General features: G+C 37.3%; 1 protein-coding gene across 2 annotated transcripts; it reads left to right on the top strand.

Annotated features, from left to right (window-relative positions):
• Window positions 1-1,698: 1,698 nt before the first annotated feature.
• Window positions 1,699-13,687, top strand: LOC132103331 (protoporphyrinogen oxidase-like). Of its 2 annotated transcripts, none has more exons than XM_059508344.1 (13): window positions 1,699-1,849; window positions 2,581-2,726; window positions 3,269-3,403; window positions 4,204-4,319; window positions 4,399-4,531; window positions 4,692-4,836; window positions 5,738-5,931; window positions 6,034-6,097; window positions 6,395-6,513; window positions 6,740-6,853; window positions 7,946-8,095; window positions 12,651-12,693; window positions 12,786-13,687. In XM_059508344.1, exons 2-13 carry the CDS (start codon window positions 2,640-2,642, stop codon window positions 12,917-12,919), a joined length of 1,434 nt encoding a protein of 477 aa, XP_059364327.1. In that variant the 5' UTR covers window positions 1,699-1,849; window positions 2,581-2,639; the 3' UTR covers window positions 12,920-13,687. The 2 variants fall into 2 exon arrangements, with proteins under 2 accessions (XP_059364327.1, XP_059364329.1); XM_059508346.1 differs by having other exon boundaries at window positions 1,722-1,849; window positions 2,596-2,726.
• Window positions 13,688-20,575: the final 6,888 nt, after the last annotated feature.

Here is a 20,575-nt window from a genome sequence, read left to right as displayed (position 1 = left end):
TTCTGCAAACAATAAATCTGACTTTTAAACAGATCACCTTTTGTTTTTGCACACATGCATTTTTGTAATTTATTGCATGGTAATCAGGTTGAGAAAATAATTAAACGCTACCACATTCTCCTTTGCGAATTATGACACACTAAAAGCCTGCAAGAAAATCCAGAGCTATTAATTAAAATTCAAAGCAGGTCCACTGCACAAGGACATAATTTAGGCTGAAGTTATGTGCTTTAGGTAAGAGGGTCTATGAAGTTCTTATAGTCTTATGGTAGGTAACCCTACAACCCCGGAGCAGAGGTATGTGTGAGTGTGAACAATGACATGTGGGCAAAGAGGTCTCCACAATACCAAAAGCAACAGAGCCGTCTCTTGAACCGCAGGGAGCTCCTGGGCCTCTTTGTGTCACATGGGATTAAATTAGTACGGTCCATTAGCTTCTCAGTGACACAAAGACGCTATGGCCTGCTAGTGAAACCTATAACGCACACTTGGTGTCAAGAGGTTTTTTTTCTTTCTCACAATTTCTCTTTTTACATATTTGTATTTCATAAATCACAGAAAAACACTCTCTACAGTTGATGTAACTTTTGGGCATTTAATTATTAAACTGTCAAGAAAGAAGTACTTAACTCAACCCTGTCAAGGACAAAATCACCCTCCGTCTACCATGATGAAAACGTTTATTCGTCAGCAAAAGTACTTGTCAACAGTGAAATAAATTCTGTAAGAATAGCAATAAATAAATAAAAAGCTGCAAAGATGTGTCCAAATAAAAACAAATATAGGGGAGAGTGGGGTGATTTGACCCTGTGGGGAAGAACTTGTTTCTTGGCAACCTTGAACAAAATGGGTAATGTGACCACAAATATACCATGTGATTGTGAGAGGCCCTTGGAATGATTGGTAAGTTTAAAAAAAGCATTTTTATGTGTTCAATGACTCATGCTTATTGTGTCTGAACAATTACAGACAAATCTGAAAAAAATATAGCCTTTAGGAGGCTATAATATGGATCTAAACTGATAGCATGATGTTAGTTCTAAACTGCTGGATGATACAAGTTTGTTAAAATGATAGGAATGGGGTAATTTGAGCCAGTGTCTTACCCCATCTTTTCATTATAAGTAATATTTTACTGTAATTCTATATTATTTAAAAAATAATAATAATAATTTTTCACTTGTTAATGAAAATTGCCCATTTAAGTTTTTCTGAAATTGTATTTCCCTGCGACATTTATAAGTGGGATGTCAAGTTCTATCAGCCAAGTTCTCTAAGGTCAATTGCAGTCTGTTTTTTTAACTCTTCAATCTGAACTTTATTTTGTGTTGAAATTTATATATATATAAAATATATTATTATATATATAATTTATCTTCCTTTGATATAGCATGAGGTGAAAATGTTCAGTACTACTTATAATCAATGGCACAGTTTAAATCATTGTGGATCAACTTGCCCCTCTACCTAGGCTCAATTTACCCTACACTGGGGGCGAGTTGAGCCAAGATACACACGCATGCATATGCCTACATATAATTTTAACAACAAAAAAACAACAAAAAACAAAAATGCAACACATCTGTAGCAGTCATTTTGAATGGAAAAGCCAACGATGAAATAAAAGCCATATAAACCGTCATTATCCTAGGAAAATGGCATGGTCTCTTCTGTCATCTAGTTGTCGAAGTACTCCATTACATGATGCGTAAGTTGCGGAAACGGGTGGGACTTTTATTTTGAAACACTCATGTCGCCGTTTGCTTGTAGTTTCACTACTACACAAGACTCTTGTGTAACTTATGTAACAGCAGAAGCCGTGCTATCCAAATCACACAATTATATGCAGGTAACAAACGATTTTTCTCAATTCTTATGAATGTAATTCATATTTTTTCAACTAGTGGTCCCTCTGTTTGTTTTTTTTTTTTTTGTTGTTTTTTACATTTCCACATTTTGTCTTCCTGTTTATACTGTATGTCAGCAAAGGCAAGTGAAATATGTTAGAAAGTCTGCAAACATTGTCATTGATGTTTTAATATGTCTCTTCTTTCTATGTAACGTTAGCTACAATAAATACATGTTAATTTTCAGGGTGCATTGTCGCGTTTCTGTATTAAAATTTGAGACTCGTCATGTAAAATATGCTGTCAGACTTGACTCTATAATATTCTCACTCTACACTCTACATATTTAATATATATATTTATATTTTAAGATTTAAGTTTAACTGACCAGTTAACAGATAATGGACAGTTGGTATTGGAGGATAAATGTTTCTTCCCTCTTTTGTTTAAATATGATAAATGACAGCTGCTTCACCTTATCAGGGGCCACCACCCTGTTACTCCCATCCAAGCCCACAGGGCCCCATACCAATGTAGAAAAAAACCCTTCGTAATTATTATCTTTCAAGTCTAGTTAACTGTCAAAGATGCATTCAGTGTCCAGTATGACCGAGTGACTGAATGTGGCTCAACTTCAATGTTTATTTTTTCTTGGATTAGGAAAGGACAGGTTGCATGCTTTAGTATAAGAATGCTTGTTATATTATTCACAAATGATCTTGCAGCTGACCAGGCATTGTGGTTTTAGACATTGGTCAGTTTTGTTGCTGGTGTGGAAGTGTTTGGAGCTGAATGCAGAAGGTTGTAGCTGTGCTTGGTGGGGGGATTGGGGGTCTGTCGGCCTGCCATCATCTGAGCAAGAGTCCTAATGTTTCCAAGGTACAGTATCTGCTAATAATTTCCATAAAATCTTTACACCAAACAGTAATATTGTGAAATATTATTACAATTTAAAATGTTAATGTGTTTTAAAATGGAATTTATTACACTGATGGAAATTTCAGCAGATTTTTCAGTGTCAGAAATCATGCAAATATTATTCTAATATTTTGTGACATTATAAATGTCTTTACTGTGACCTTCAATCATTTATTCTTGCTGAATCAAAGTATTAACTTCTTTTCAGAGAGTTGATTTACCACCACAGATGCAACTTTCCTAAAAAAAGCACTCTTTCCCCGATGCATTTCTCATGTTTCAGAGCTGCTCTGAAGCATTGTGATCTAGCCAGCTTGTAATCATTGATAAAGCAACAAAGGTCATTACTGCTAAAGCTATTGCCAGTTTTCAATGTGAATTTGTGATTTAATAGATATTCTTTCATTGCTACATTAAACCTGAAGGTCAGATCACGTTTTAAGTCAAAATAACAACACATTTCCTTTTACACTGTACACCACACTCCACCTCTGCTGATGTAGATTGTGCTGTTGGAGAGATCTGGGAGATGTGGGGGTTGGTTGAGCTCCATACGGAGGGATGACGGAGCCGTGTTTGAACAGGGACCACGAGGGGTGCGACCTGCAGGTGCTGTCGGCCGGAACACTTTAAATATGGTATGCATGTGTGAATTGATGGAGAAATCTGCATGAATTCAAGAATTTCAATTCACGTGATCAAATTCGTGTAATCTCTGATATTATAATTGGTTTGGAAAATGAGTTGCCACCAATTTAACAAAAGCATTTGGTTGTACCTAAAAACTTACTGTAACTCACAAACTTTCATTGCTTATTGCTTTTACAAAATAGGGAGGAAACAACAATATATATATATAAAAACCTATGTTCAGTAAATAGTTAAAGGAATAGTTTACCAAAAAATGAAAATTACCCCATGGTTTACTCACCTTTATGTTATTGTAGGTGTGAATGACTTCCTTCTTTCAGACGAATACAGTCTAAGAGTTATTTAAAAAATCTCCAAGCTTTATAATGGCAATGAATGGGGGTTAAGATTTTGAAGCCCAGAAAATGGCATCCATCCATCATAAAAAGTACTCCACATTAATAAAGCCCTCTTGAAGTGAAGCAATGTGTTTGTACAAGAGAAATATCCATATTTAAAACTTTATAAACTGTAATCTCTAGTTTCCGCTTTCTGTTGTACATGCTTTCACGAGAGAGTGGCATTACAGCGGATTATGTATGATGTAGGTGTAAACTTCAAAAGAACAGTATACATTTGAAGTAATAATCTTTTGTAACATTATAAATGTCTTTACTGTCACATTTGGCCAGTTGAATGTTTCCTTGCTAAATAAAAGAATGTGTTTAAAAATGAAACTGTACTTACCTTAAAGGACTTCAAATTTATGAAGCAGGAACACCGTTCTAGTTATTGTTTTCTTGTGCAGGTTTCAGAGTTGGGTCTTGAGTCTGAAATCCTGCCTGTTACAAAGGATCATGTGGCGTCTAAGAACCGCTTCCTGTATGTGAAGGGACAGCTGCACAAGATGCCATCAGGACCTGGGTGAGAGGAAACACCACTGTGTGTGCAGTTACTTATTTGAAGTCATAAATATTTCATATCTTGTTTTCCTTTCCTCTAGTGGGGTTGTCCGCACCATCCCTCCTTTCTCTCGACCCATAATTCAGAGTGTTCTGAAGGAGATACTGATCAGAAAAGGGACAGAGGAGGATGAATCAGTGCATGCATTTGTGTCCAGACGACTGGGTTCTGAGGTGAGATTTATCATGGAGGCTCAATGACCTATTAAACGATCCATGTTGTCCTTGTCCTGTATGACGTGCTTTGCTGCCATGACAAATCAATCTCAAATGTTTAGCGAGAGTAGAGAATCTGAAACTGATTCAACACGCCTGATTGTATCTCTCCATGCAGCTGGCAGATATAGCCATAGACAGCCTGTGTAGAGGAGTTTTTGCAGGAGACTGCAGACAGTTGAGCATGCGGTCCTGCTTTCCTCCTCTTTATGAAGCAGAGCGGTCTCGGGGCTCCATTGTGCTGGGCATGCTGATGGGTTCAGGTGAGAGCACAGAAGGGCCTGGAGAATCTGGTTTTCTTTCTTTTTTACACTATGCCACCATGCAATGCATTAATATGATAAACATTGACTTTTGATTAATATTTTTGAATCCTGTTGGCTTATATACTGTATATCATGTAATAATAATACGATTATTAGTAATCATAATAATGCTTAATATTTTTTATTTGCATTTGTTTGAAATTGAAATATTTCCCAACATTATAAATGTCTTTGCTAAATGCATTGCTAAATAAAGGTATAAAAGTATTTATTTTGTATATATATATATATACAGTGCTTTGCAAATGTATTCAGACCCCTGACCAATTCTTTCATATTAGAAATGTTACACTGAAATTTAATACTGATGGATATTTGATTTGAAAGCGCTGGAAATATTTTTAGGAAAAATAAAAAGCGTAAGTATCTTGCTTGCGTACATATTCAACCCCTGTGAAATTGCCACATTACATTATGATATTTATATATTCATAGTTACACCTTTAAAACCATAAGGCAGGAATGTTTTTATTCCATATTTTTTTTTTACAATTTTTGTTAAATAAAAAATAACGAATTAATGAATTTTGAAAGGTGTTTTAAAAGGTATAGTGTAACCATGTTTTCTTGTAACCATGATTTATTTTAAAAGGTGAATAGGTAGTAATATTTATTATTTTAAGGTTTTTATGATTTTATAATGTATTTTAACCATGGTTAAATAGTTTAATACATATCAATTATTTATGGGTAAGTTGTTTATAATTACTCATTTATAGATATTGGTGTTTATTATACATTAGATATAAGACATTAAAATACCTTTTACAATGCATAATTGTTTAATTTCATAGAAGGTGTTACTGATTAATATTTGTTTGTATTCATATTATATAAGGAGGTGGTCCTAAAGTAGTCCCTTCTGACTTGGCAAAGAGAGCATCTAAAGAGTCTTGGACTCAATGGTCTCTTAAAAGAGGCATGCAGGCATTCCCAGAAGCCTTGGAGGACACGCTGAAGAGACGAGAACGAGTGGAGCTTCATCATCATGCCAAAGTGAAGAGTCTGAACATGAACAGTGGAGGCTGGGAGGTGAGATGATGGCCCAGCAGGAAGACGTAACTTCTTTTGACATTCAAACAAGATGAGTTGACTGAATATCTTTTGCTGAGTGTTAAAATATATTTTAAATAGATCAAACTAGATGATGGGGTCTCTTTGAAAGCTGATCATGTGATTTCTACACTACCTGCATCTGGTAAATACACTCATCTTACAGTGGCGTACTCAAATGTTTCCTGGTTTTTGCTTAATTTGAAGTCTAATTTAGTGAGTTCTTTTAATTATTGTTTCAAGCTGAAAAGTCCGATAGAAATGCATTTACATTTACATTATAATGCATTTTCTGATGTTCAGTTAACGTCGCGAGCTCACAACTGAAGTTAAATGTGATCACTATTGCTGTGGCGCTATAGATTCACACACTGCTCTCTACCCAGTCAACATACATTAATAGAAAGTAGATTTTACACTAATTTCTGTGTATTTTTACCAGCATTAGCATCTGTACTGCCCTCTGCTGCTCAACCTCTGTTGGAAGAGCTGCGATCCATCGCTTTAGTAACCGTTGCTCTGGTGAATTTGGAATATGAAGGCTTCATCCTTCCTGTTACTGTAAGACTTCACTCAGTGATTTTAAATGCATGAGACAAAATATAATGCAGATCCATAAACTATTAAATGCTCAAGAAGTTTGGTTGCTTTGTTCAGTTCATAATCTCTTTGTATGGAAGAGCTTTCCTAATTGTACATGCATCAAAGAACTTTATATGTGTGTAGGCTTTATTCATAATGCATGTGTATGGTATATGTGCACATATATATATATATTATATTTTAGGGTTTTGGACATTTGGTGCCTTCCTCTGAAGATCCAGGTCTGTTGGGGGTGGTGTATGACTCTGTTCCCTTTCCCCAACACAATCGGAGTGGAGGATTGACCACTAGACTGACGGTGAGACTGAGAAGGTTTTTTTTTTTTTTTACCTTTTACATAGAGTAATTTTCTTTTCTTTTTTTAAAGAAATGTATAGTTTTATTCTGCAAAGACACCTTAAATTTGCCAAAAGTGACAAACTGTTACATTGTCACAAAAGTGAGTAAATGCTAAGTCAAGCAACACAACATTGATGATACTAATAATAAATGTTTTCTGAGCATCGAATCAGCATATTACAATGATTTCTGAAGGATCATGTGACACTGAGGACTGGAGTAATGATGCTAAAATTCACATGAATTAGAATAAAAAAAATATATTAAAATAGAAAACAGTCATTTTAAATTGCAGCCACATTTTACCATTTGTATATATTTATTTTATTTATTATTTTTATCATTATTATTTATGCATTTTTGATCAAATAAATAGAGGGGGGGGTTGAGGATATTTTTGTAAAATGTCTTTCTAAAGTATTTTATTATTTTTAATATAAAAGGGTAATAAAAACATGTAAGTGTTGTAAAATAGAACATCTGGCAAAATGAAAGTGACAAGAAAAATTACATAAAGAAAATCCATTCTTTACTTTAAAGACAAGGTCTCTGGAGAGATGCGTCTATAAACGAGTAGCCCCATCAGCGATTTGCGAGTCTCTGATATGAATTCTTCCCCCTTCCCCTATCAGGAACATATTACATGCGGTAATAAAAATAGCCTTCGGTACTCTGTGGTCCTCACAACAACAAAAATTGCTATTGCATTATTCATTTCTCCCCCACTTAAATCATTATTAATTTAATAGTTAGATGTCCTTTGCTTAGAACATGTTGTTTTTCCCTGCTTGAAAACATCTATGTAGTCGAGAGGCCAGAAACATCTAGATTCAGAGTGCCATTAGAGGAGCTGAAATATGCTTTGAGCAGTTTTAGCAACCTGAATAACATAATGCTACTCCCTCAAGCTGGGGAAGCAGTGCTCCTGTTAGTGGATGTTGTGAGGATGATCCAGCTGTTATCGTCACAGAAGCCATTTCTGTGAATGGTGTTATTGTCTAGTGTAATCACTGCTGCTCCGTGCTCTAGCTGTGTGTGTGTTTGACTCCAGGTGATGATGGGGGGTGCGTGGTTTGAGCAGACATTTGGGCATCCTGATTCAGTGACGAAGCAGACGCTGTTGGATCGAGCCACCCAGGCTGTGACCTCTCACCTGGGCGTAAACTCTCAACCTGTATGGAGTTGCGTCGCGTTACTCAAGGTGAGACTGTGTGTTGAAATAAAGCAATAAGCCATTACAGTGATTTTACCACAGGCGAGGGGAGTTCTATGCAAAGCGAAGTGCCTGAAGTCTCTGTAAATATGGCATTAAGTAGCTTATAGCAATTATAAAATGTATGCAAATAGGAAAAATAACTGCTAAAAATAATTACAACCATTGTTATTAAATTGTTATATACATATTAATGGTGTTACATCTTTAAAAACTTTAATCAAGAAAAAGAAGAACATTTTTATAAAATATGTGTAAACTATATGTACCCTTAAGTTGGTTATTGCCATTATGAAATGATAGGAAATTTGAAGATACATTTTTTTCTATAAATTTTATGTGTAAAATATTGTTAAAAAATAGATAGATATATGATATATATGAATGTAGTACTTATAAAATATAACAAAATTATTATTAATATATTTAAAGTCATTTAAAAATATATAATAATAATTATAATAGTAACAATAACAATAATCATTTTTATTTTTTATTTGATAGATATAGACATAGATATGTGAATATAGCCTTGAGTTATTGCTATTATAAAATAACAAATATGAAAAAAATATGTTTTTGTTCAATTAATAATAATATATTTTTTAAAATACTATATTTTTACCTATATATTATACTATTTTATATTTATATATTCTATATAAAAAAAGTTAGTTTACGGAGCGCATATTGTGGAAAATGACTTTTTCTGCTCTTTTGAAGTTAGAGACTGTTCGTTACATAAAGTTGATAAAATAATGTTAAATAATGTTGACTCAATCATAACATAGCAGTTATGCATGTAAGTCTTAAAGAGAGTAAAATGGAAAAATTAGCCAGTGCAATTCACTGGGTCAGAGAAAGGGTGTAAAACATTAGTGTAAAACGAATATTTTTTTTTTCAGTTTTTGGTTGAACTTTGGTGGATCTGGGAAGAAAAATGAAATTGTTACAGAAGTCTAGACTATGGCCCCATTAATTCACATTCATTTGAAGAAAGGCCAAACAATCTTTACTATACAAGCTCTGACTTGAGTTAACCATGCATAGCATCCGCTTTATGGAGCTCACAGCTCTCTGTGGTTCTGCTCTGCCATAAATCAGGGCTGATGGTCCATTTCTTTAAACGTTGCCCCTGCTCTCCATCTCTGTGGTTCTGGGAGTTCAGTGAGCAGAACAGGGGGGCTCTGGGAGGGTCTCTTGTTTTCAGGCTGGAGATGACAGACTGGTGTTGTGGTTGCAAGAGGAGCAACCAGCTGCTCTACTTCTACTTCTACTTCATATTTTTCCGGATTTCTATTATACAGACGTTTTACTGAACATTGTTATCGGAGGAGCAGCGGCGCTGATCAAGCGCTTCAGGACGCGCAGACGGGGAAAGCGAGCGGGAGCGCTCGTCAGACTCAGGAAGCGCGGATTTCGAACGCCGTTGCCTGGCATCCATCTCGCAAATCTCCGCTCTCTACCCAACAAAACGGACGAACTCCTTCTGCTCTCTCGGACAAATAAGGATTTCTCTCACTCTGCTGCTCTGTGTTTCACAGAAACCTGGCTTAATGACGCCATACCGGACAGCGCACTCCATCTGCCGGGCTTTCAGCTGTTCAGAGCGGACCGCGAAGCAGAATCAACGGGGAAATCGCGCGGCGGCGGGACATGCTTTTACATCAATGAATGGTGGTGTACAGATGTAACTGTGTTAAAGAAGATGTGCTGTCCTGATCTAGAAATGCAGTTTGTCAACTGCAAGCCGTTCTATTTGCCGCGGGAGTTTCACTCGTTCATTCTGGTTAGTGTTTACATTCCTCCACAAGCGCATGTGAGCTCAGCTTTACAGAAACTCGCTGATCAGATCACAGACACAGAACTACAACACCCGGACTCTGTTTTAATCATTCTTGGGGACTTTAATAAAGCCAATCTCTCCCGTGAACTGCCAAAATACAGACAGCATGTTACATGTCCCACCAGAGACAGTAATATACTGGATCACTGTTACACCACAATAAAGGATGCATATCACTCTCTTCCACGAGCAGCTTTGGGACGTTCTGATCACTGTCTGGTTCATCTTATACCGACCTACAAGCAGAAACTTAAATCTGCTAAACCCGTAGTAAAGACTGTGAAGAGATGGACCAGCGAAACAGAGCAGGATTTACAATCTTGTTTTGACATCACAGACTGGAGCGTTTTTGAAGCTGCTACCACCGATCTGGACGAACTCACAGAGACTGTAACATCCTATATTAGTTTCTGTGAGGATATATGCATTCCTACCAGGACTTATTTAACATTCAACAATGATAAGAAGCCATGGTTTACAGTAAAACTCAGACACCTTCGTCAGGCCAAAGAGGATGCCTACAGAACTGGGGACAGGGTCTTGTACAATCAGGCCAGGAACACACTGAACAAAGAGATTAGAGCGGCTAAAAAGACCTACGCTAAAAAGTTGGAAGACCAGTTTACTTCCAACGACTCAACTTCAGTGTGGAGAGGACTGAGAGCCATAACAAACTACAAGACACCATCCCCTTGCACTGAGGCTAATCAACGACTTGCTAACGACCTGAATGAATTTTATTGTAGATTTGAAACCCCCAACACCCACTCTGACCATCTCCCTACACAACCATTAACACCTCCTGCAATACCCCTCTCCATACCTCCTGCTCTTCAAATCTGTGAAGATGATGTGCGCCAGGTCTTCAGGAAGAACAAAAGAAGAAAAGCACCAGGCCCAGATGGCGTTACACCAGCCTGTCTGAAAATCTGTGCTGACCAGCTGGCCCCCATCTTTTCACAGATCTTCAACAGATCCCTGGAGTTGTGTGAAGTGCCTTCCTGCTTCAAACGCTCCACCATAATCCCCATTCCAAAGAAACCCAAGATAACAGGACTTAATGACTACAGACCTGTGGCTCTAACGTCTGTCGTCATGAAGTCATTTGAAAAACTGGTTCTGGCTTATCTGAAGGACATCACTGGACCCTTACTGGACACCCTGCAGTTTGCTTACCGAGCAAAAAGGTCAGTGGATGATGAAATCAACATGGGGTTGCACTTCATCCTTGAACATCTGGACAAAACAGGGACTTATGTGAGGATCCTGTTTGTGGACTTTAGTTCGGCTTTCAACACCATCATCCCAACAACCCTCCAGACCAAACTGACCCAGCTCTCTGTTCCTAGCTCTATCTGTCAGTGGATCACCAGCTTTCTGATAGATAGGCAACAGTTAGTGAGACTGGGGAAATTCATGTCAAGCAGCTGCTCCACCAACACTGGTGCCCCTCAGGGATGTGTTCTCTCCCCTCTGCTCTTCTCCCTGTACACCAACGACTGCACCTCTAAAGACCCCTCTGTCAAGCTCCTGAAGTTTGCAGACGACACTACAGTCATCGGCCTCATCCAGGACGGTGACGAGTCTGCTTACAGACAGGAGGTTGAGCAGCTGGCTGTCTGGTGCAGTCTTAACAACCTGGAGCTGAACACGCTCAAAACAGTGGAGATGATTGTGGACTTTAGGAGAAACCCCCCTGCACTTTCCCCACTCACCATCATGAACAGCACTGTGGCTGCAGTGGAGTCATTCAGATTCCTGGGAACCACCATCTCTCAGGACCTGAAGTGGGACAATCACATTGACTCCATTGTGAAAAAAGCCCAACAAAGGTTGTACTTCCTTCGCCAGCTGAAGAAGTTTAACCTGCCACAGGAGCTGTTGAAACAGTTCTACTCAGCCGTCATTGAGTCAGTCCTGTGTACTTCAATTACTGTCTGGTTTGGTTCAGCTACAAAATCAGACATCAGAAGACTACAGAGAACTGTTCGGACTGCCGAAAGGATTATTGGTGCTCCTCTGCCCACCCTTCAAGAACTGTATACATCCAGAGTGCGGAAAAGGGCTCAGAAAATCACTCTGGATCCCTCACATCCAAGTCACCCCATCTTTGAACTTTTGCCATCTGGCCGGCGCCTCAGAGCCGCAAATACCAGAACAGCAAGGCACAAGAACAGTTTCTTCCCCCAGGCAATCTACCTCATGAACAGTTAAATGCTCCCCAATTATGCTTATAAATGTGCAATATCCTTATATTTATTTGTTAACCCTCCATCCTAGAAAATTCCTGCATCTCACTCAATCCTATTCCATTATCATTTATAGCACAATTGTTTATACACTTATTTATTTGCCAATTTGTAATTCTCCTTTTTTGTAATGTGTTGGTCTGTGTGTTGTTGTCTCTGTGTACTGGAAGCTTATGTCACTAAAACAAATTCCTTGTATGCGCAAGCATACTTGGCAATAAAGCTCTTTCTGATTCTGATTCTGATTTCTGACTGACTTATTCTTCATTATATGGTCATAGAGCAAGAGGAAAATTCTCACAAAGAGAAAAGATATTCAGGAATCTCATATCTAAAAAAATTATTTTACTTATTTTTATTAATGAATGTAATTTCTTTTGAGTTTTTCCTCTGCTCTGTGATTCCTGTTATTAAATAATTTTATCTATGTGATTCTTTTTTTTTTCAGAACTGCATTCCACAGTATCATTTAGGACACTGGAAACGACTTGGTGAGTTTATTTATCACCCAAACTCATTCCACTAACCTTTCCCTGATAATGTTAATGAGGGACAGTTTGTGTGTGCTGTTTCTTGTTTTCAGAAAAGATGAGGCAGTACATCAGCAACCACAATCTGCCCCTTACACTGGCGGGAGCTTCCTACGGTGGTGTCTCTGTCAATGATGTTGTATTTAGTGGACGGACTGCAGCTGAGGGCCTCATTGGGAAAACATGACTTACCCTGACTTAATTTTGTCTGCTTTTATTGAATATTATAGGTTTTGTGATATCCGTTTTGTGATTCATGGGAAGCATCTGAAAAATATACACTACCATATGAACAACATGCTTTACTTGAACCCAAAATGGAAATAAAGAGAACATCCAATTGTTTGTTAATTCAGTATATTTCAATATAATTTGATAAATCATATGTTTTGTTTTCCAATAAAATCTAAATATCTAAACATTAACTCAAGAAGCAAAACTGAGAAAGTTAGTAAGACTATTTTATTTTTGGTGCTCCATTGCCTTTCTCTTTTTTTTGTATCCCTAAATTCTCATTTATGTTTAAAAATTAGGGGGAAAAAGCACTTGAATGAGGAATATAATAGATTTTCATCAGTCAGTTTCATTATAGTTTGACATCTTGGGCTGGAAAATCGTCAATTGCTGCTAGTATCTCACCCAAAACGTCTGTCTGAATAAATTTTGCCATTAGGAAAGGTTATTCTGACCTGCATTCATGTCACCTCAGCATCTATCAGTAATGGCCAGGGGCAGACTAAGATTTTCAAAATGTAGTATATTTTAACTCATCTCTTCCATTTGTCTGAAAGAAGATGGTAGTTTTCAGGTATTTTGACAAGGCTGAGATGAAGTGCCATTACATCAGGTTGCACTAAAAAACTTTTTGCACTGAAAATTTTACACCATTACACAAGTGGCTTGGATGGCAAATTTACAACTTCTATTTTGCATTTAAGCCAAGCAGCAAATTGGAAATTGCCAGACCTTTAATGGGTGCTTGAGAGCCGATTGTTTCACACACATATTGTTTGCAAAGCATTTCTCTTAATGTGTCATACAGGTTCAATATGCAAAAATAGTGTGCCTTTTTGCCTTTTACATGCAGTACTTGTGAGACATCATTATGGATCCATATGCAACGAAGACTGATTGTGCTGCTTTCAGCCTTAGGTGCTTATAGTGAATGTGACTTTTTGTAGTATGCAACAACAATAATTTAATGAAAAACCTCTTTTTTTTCTGACAACCACTCAATAAATGATCATGTCTTTTTATGTGATTGTCTCAGTTCACTGGCTCTTAAAATATGATAATAAATGATATGTGTTTGGTTTGTTGCGTGTAAAAATTCTTTAATAACTTCTATCCATTAGTGAACAGACAAGTCGATTTAGCTAAGAGTGCCAAGACAGTTTAAAGCAAATAAACCTGCAGCTAAAGAAGAGTTTACATTAATAAAACAGGACAAATATGAAATATTTAATATACAAATTACACAGCCACCCCTGAAACCATTATCTGACAACTTGCAAGTTCACCTATTGTTTGCAGTGACATGCTTCTATTGTTTCCGCCTCTGGGTCTGTTGACAGTTCAGTTGGAAAGTTATTTGACAGAACGCACACCATCAAACACAGACAAAGAAAGCTGTGCCTGCCAGCAACCTTGAAATGTATTGTTCCTCGTTGGTTTTGTAATTTGCACATTTAAGAGATTTCCTGACGTTCACCACAAATTTGAACATCAATGAATGAATATATAATTAATATATAGACTAATATTTAGCTAAATACTCTTCTCTTAAGGCGCTGTGGACACTGATGACTTGCCTGTTGTACATTTAAGTACTGCTACGTGACAAGCTGTTTTATTGACGTCTTTTCACGGTTAAAACACTAAATGAGCGATTACATGAGACATTTATTTCATCTTATAACTAGTATATGAGAAGAATCGTTGATCGCATTCACTCACTTCAGTGCCTTAATTTAAATAATAAAAAAGGACAGCATATGGTTATGTCTAAAGAAGTGGGGAAAATGAAACATATGGCTATTAAAGAGAAAATGGACGCGCACAAAAGAGGCATTGCTAGACAGTCATTTGTTATGTGAAGGAATCTCTTGTAAAATTCCTCGGGGAGCAGTTGGCAGCCTTCCTCTGCTGAACTCCTGACAGAATCAGCATTGTTAAGATGCCTGGCAGCAGTTCTGCTGTGAGATGTTATGTCCCTCTGTTTTATTTCTGGGATACTTAAGACAATTTTATCCTTGTTTGGTTATACAGCTTGAAGCATACAAGACAAATGCAGAATCTACCGATATTTACAGCGGCTGTCTAAAATATTCTCAAAGCCAATTGCAGTATATTTTTGTACAATAATGTTTATCTTTCAATGATGACCACTAAAGTGTGTAATTGACTGGTGTCTCAGGCAGATGTTAATTTCATAGATAGCTGTGCCAGTGTAATGACTAATGTATCAATCAGTGTAAACACGTTGTTGCTGTATCTCACAGTTGTAACTTGTTTCTCATAATTCTGACTTAATATGATAATAATATCCTCCAGTAGGACTTTATTACTCATAATTGTGACTTTGTTTCTCCCAGTGTGACTTTAAATATTATTATAGCTCCCTTATTACTCATAATTGTGATTCTTATATCTCTATGTCAATTCAACAATTTTGACTTTATTGATCATAATAGATTATTTTTTCTTATATTTCAAAATTAGTTTCTTTTCTAAAGTAAACATTATTTATTTATTATTTTAATTCAATTCTATTTTGTGCACATGTTTATTTGGTATATAGCTGTGTACTTCAGCATCCTGCTATGTAAGCACTACAACCATTGTCCAATTCATAAAATACTGTTTCAAATGTTCAATATTGATAATATATATACATATTATATATATATATATATAAAAACCTTCCACCAAATCATCATATTTGAATTATTTCCTAAAAGCATGTGACACTGATGACTGCAGTAATGGCTGCTGAAAAATGTAGCTTTGGCAACACAGCAATAAATTACATTATAAAGTATAAAATAGAAAACAGGTGCTTAAAATTTTATCGGATTTGACATGATTACTGTATTTACTGCATTGTTGATCAAATAAATGCAGCCTTGGTGAACATAAGACATTTTGATCAAACACACACAAAAAGTGTCTGTTGTCTTTTTCTTTCTGTTTATATCATTCTGTGAGTCCACAGCACGTTCCCTCTGTTGAAAGAGTGACCTAATGTACCAAAATCACAAGCCAAATGGCATACAATTATGATTATAAAAGCTGTTTGGTGGACTCTACATAAATTTCATGCTCAATCTGGGTCACTAAATACCTCTACGTTTCTAAGATACCATTTGGCTTCACATTCTCAGAATAAAATATTATAATTAAGACTTGTTTGTCTTTTGACATGCTCTTTTAAGTCAATAGTAACCAGTGCTTTGCATAATAATGGCAAATCCACTAAAACAGCCAGTTAGATCATCCCTGGATTCTTTTTAAGTTTATAATAGCATTTCCAGGTCTGATTTTGAATACTGTCCTAAATAAAGTTGCATTTTGTTTTTTGCAAGAAGGTAAACTGATATTATAATGCACCTTTGCTTCATCCAGGTACGTAAAAACCACTTCTCCAACCCAGTCAGTTCATAATGAATAAAATCAAGCCCTAAACCACTTTTTTCATTGAATATTTCAGATTAGGTAAATTCATGCTGACTTTAATCACTGAAATGCTCAAATATCTGTGGGCCAGCTCAAGCTTGATCATTGTAAGTAACAAAAGTAATATGCATTTCTTTCAACATCATTTTAAGATACTATATTCCTTTAAAGTTTTTAACTGTAAATTCGCATGCTTTTGTGAGTTATTCATTATTCATTCACCCCACATCAACAGAGCAAATGTATTGATTTATTGCCGCTGCTGCAGCTAAGAGTGTTTGATAACCAGAGATGATTTACCTTTACAATGTTTTCACGCATCAGGAGCTACTGTACATATAAAATTATTTTCTTCCCTATGTGATTTAGAGAAAAAAAATAATCTTTCATTACCAAACAAATAGACGTCAGCCTCTGAACCGTTCCCTTCTTGTTTATAACGCAGTGACAAGCTTTTCTCCAGGAATGATTGTTGTGTGCTCAGCTTTCACTGTTGGATGGATTCTCAGATGAGCATCAGAAGATCATGCTCATCTGCTTTGCTGCACGGTTTTAGAGAGGTTTATGGCTCTTGTCAACTGGACTGGTTTGCCAAATAGTTGATTGTAAATATGCTCAATTCATTAACAAGTGAAAATGAATGTGAAAAATGGTTCAATAAAATTACAAACTGATTATTTCAACCTTAAAAGCCGGTACTTATATAAGTATATAGCTCAGTTCAATGGCTGTTAAAGGTTCTTCATGGAACCATCTATGCCTTAAAGAAACTTTAAGGTTGTGAGGTGAATAATTTGTTCCTGAATGTTGTTAGAACTTAAGAAGAGTAAGCAAACCAAACAATTAAAATAATTATAATTATCAAGTAAATCTAAGGTTATTTAGGACCAGATGCCATATTGAAGAAACATCCTCAGAATCCATCCATTTACTTTTCACTTAACTTAGCTAAGGAAATAGAAATTTCCAAATCTTACATGGAGAATTAACATAGGTTTCTGTAAAACAGCCCCAGATACTATTTTTTACAGTGCTAAAAAATATTTCAGGATAATATTCTCAAGGTGTTGCTTTCATTTAAGCTGTCCTTTTCCTCCCATGATACGCAGTGATTTAATCTGGCAACTGTCATTGTGCCATTGCAGGTTCATTACACATGAGCAAGGTCCTCTGGAGGCCGAACTGTCCATCAGCAGTCTCCTGTTGCCCCTATTGTTTGTCACAATACAGACTTCCTTACATCAGTACAGAGCATCTGTGTGTGACCTCTGGTCATCTGGAGAGTGGACGACCAATGGGGCGAATAGAAAGAAACGAGATAATCCTCCCACGATGCCTCATTAGAAGAAGATGATGAAAAATATAGGTGAAAAAATTATTGCTCAGAGCATAAAAGTGCTTCATTTACTGCTGTCGAATGCTAAAAGGCCTTCAAATTGTTCCGTAATTAAAGAAGGAGGCGTAGTTATGCCTATTTGAAATTCATACGGCGCAATGGGGTCTCAGAAGGAGCTTTAGTGTTCATACAGTATTCAGGTGCTGGTTTTAAATGTTCGTTCAGCACAGAGAATTTAGGAAGGAAAGCCTTCGGGTCTACTGTCGTTCATGAACTGCTGCCCACCTCCCACAACTCGACACTACTCGGCTTTGTGTAATGGATCCATATCTTATTCTCCCAGTGTTTTGTTCCATGTTCCCCGTCATATTAACAAAGACTTATTGCCTGCGAATGCAATTATCTGCAAAGCCGCTGAGGACATTAAACCCCACACTTCAGCAGGCAGCATAGTCAGGCTCGCCATGCTCATAATCCACAGGAGTTTAATTAATCAGAAAGTTATACTGTTTAGCAGAGTGTGTGGGGGGGGGGGGGTGCTTCAGATCAGATTATGACAGCGGATAAATCTCTTTCTCTCTTGCCTACGCTTTTGTGCGGTGGACTAGCTAAAATATTAATCGAGCTCATAGGCGCTGGAACATCTCCTATAATGAATACATGATCGTTGGTAACTGTTCCCTGCCCCTCACCCTATTTTTCCAGACAGGGACTGAATTTTTCAATCCCTGAAACTAACTGGTGTGTAATAATTGCTATATTTTCCCCTTCCATTCTCATCTCCTGTCTGAGCTGTGACTGATAGAGGTGGATATTAATTGGAAATAGTGGAGCGGAGTTGTGTGGATAGGTGAGGAAGAAGCAGTGCTTGGCCCATTAGATGTCCTGTCGCTCATCACCTGTCCTACACTTGTCCTGCTAACTCAAGATAGATTCATTCCTTGAGATGGAAGGTGGTCCTTTCCAGTTGAGGCCGGACACAAATTCTGCTCTATCTCAAGAGGAAGTAAAAACTGTTTAAGAAGCTGTCTGTCTCTGTGTTTCTGTCTCTGTCTGTCTGTCTGTCTGTCTGTCTGTCTGTGTCTCTGGCTCTGGCTCTGTCTGTCTGTCTGTCTGTCTCTCTCTGTCTGTCTGTCGGTCTGTCTCTGTCTCTGTCTGTCTGTCTGTCTGTCTGTCTGTCTGTCTGTCTGTCTCTGTCTGTCTGTCTGTCTGTCTGTCTGTCTGTCTGTCTTTGTCTGTCTGTCTCTGGCTATCTGTCTCTGTCTGTATGTCTGTCTCTGTCTGTCTGTATGTCTCTGTCTGTCTGTCACTCTGTCTCTGTCTGTCTCTGTCTGTCTGTCTGTCTGTCTGTCTGTCTGTCTGTCTGTCTGACTCTGTCTGTCTCTGACTCTGACTCTGACTCTCTCTGGCTCTGGCTCTGGCTCTGGCTCTGTCTGTCTATCTGTCTGTCTGTCTGTCTGTCTGTTTGTCTGTCTGTCTGTCTCTGTCTCTGTCTGTCTGTCTGTCTGTCTGTCTGTCTGTCTCTGTCTGTCTGTCTGTCTGTCTTTGTCGGTCTGTCTGTCTGTCTCTGTCTATCTGTCTCTGTCTGTCTGTCTGTATGTCTCTGTCTGTCTGTCTGTATGTCTCTATATATATACATATATTAATAGTATATACTAATATTTTTATTTTGCTTTTAGTTTGACATTTTCAGTTTTTATTTTAATTTTACTTTTTAATGATAGTGTAATGTGCTTTACACTTTTTTTTTCATTTTTAATATTTTTATTTTCCCGTTTCTTTTATTTCAGTTGTAGTTTTTGTAAGTTCAGTGCTTCAGCTCAAACTTATTTCATTTCAGTTAGATGACAAGACAACATTTCCATTTCTATTTTTTATTTTTTTATTTTTTTCTATGCTCATATAATATTTTGATTTAATGTAATTTTTATATAATGAAACTCATTTTTAATCATTTTAATACACTTAAAACATTGGCTGTAATACACATTTGTTTATTCTCATGCCTTGCATTCATCTGCAGAATGAACTGTGTCTGCCATGTATTATGGGCTTTCCTGAGCTGAGACTTGTCTTAGTGAGGGAGCTTCAAAGTTGGTGGCCTTTGAATTAAATCTCAACTTCAAATACAAAATTAAATCAAATCCAGAGGGAGAGAATTCCTCCCTGTGAGCCAGAAAGGTTTTAAGCCCCCTTGCAGAACCCTTAATGCTTGAAATGTGTTCTCTGCAATAAAATAGACTCAGCGTCCTTTGAGATCTAGAGTTGTGTAACTACCTGATTCAGCATTTCCACGGTGAAAGCTCTGAGCTCATAACACAGTGTGTGTGAGTCTCCACACAGCTGTGGAAGAATAAGCTCAAATGTGTCTTACACAACTAGATATCGTCTTAAAGGTAGAGTCTTTAAAAGCTCTACTTTGTTTGGACATAATTTTTTTTCTTTTTTCTTTTACATGGTGGACTAGCGTTTTGGGGATGTTACCGTTAAAGTTAAGGCCCCACCATAACGCCACCAAACTTGGTCCTGGGGGGCCGGTGTCTTGCAGAGTTTAGTTCCATCTTTCCTCAACACAAGCTAGAAGTTACAAGTGGACCTGGTAAGACCTTGATTAGTTAGTTCAGGTGTATTTAATTAGGTTTGGAGCTAAACTATGCAGGACACCGGCACTTCAGGACCGAGTTTGGTGACCCCTGGCCTAGGCAATCGCCTGCTCTGCCTAGGTAGCGCCAGCCCTGGGTCAAGCAAACAGAATGAGAATCAGAGATGCTGCAATTAGCCTTAAGCTCCTAACATACAGTGTGAAGGACACATCTCTTATTATTCCTCTGT

This window comes from Carassius carassius, chromosome 24 (assembly GCF_963082965.1).
Source record: "Carassius carassius chromosome 24, fCarCar2.1, whole genome shotgun sequence".
In the NCBI taxonomy this organism is placed as follows: domain Eukaryota; kingdom Metazoa; phylum Chordata; class Actinopteri; order Cypriniformes; family Cyprinidae; genus Carassius; species Carassius carassius.
Note: the sequence above shows the minus strand (reverse complement) of the source record. Positions and strands in the feature narration are given on the sequence as shown.

Bases quoted from the DNA above. Each gene is read 5' to 3' on its own strand.
- LOC132103331 (XM_059508344.1), top strand. From the start codon at position 2,640: ATGCAGAAGGTTGTAGCTGTGCTTGGTGGGGGGATTGGGGGTCTGTCG. The intron at 4,837-5,737 runs GTGAGAGCACAG...ATATTATATAAG, and splicing joins GGGCATGCTGATGGGTTCAG to GAGGTGGTCCTAAAGTAGTC. The intron at 12,694-12,785 runs GTGAGTTTATTT...TCTTGTTTTCAG, and splicing joins AGGACACTGGAAACGACTTG to AAAAGATGAGGCAGTACATC.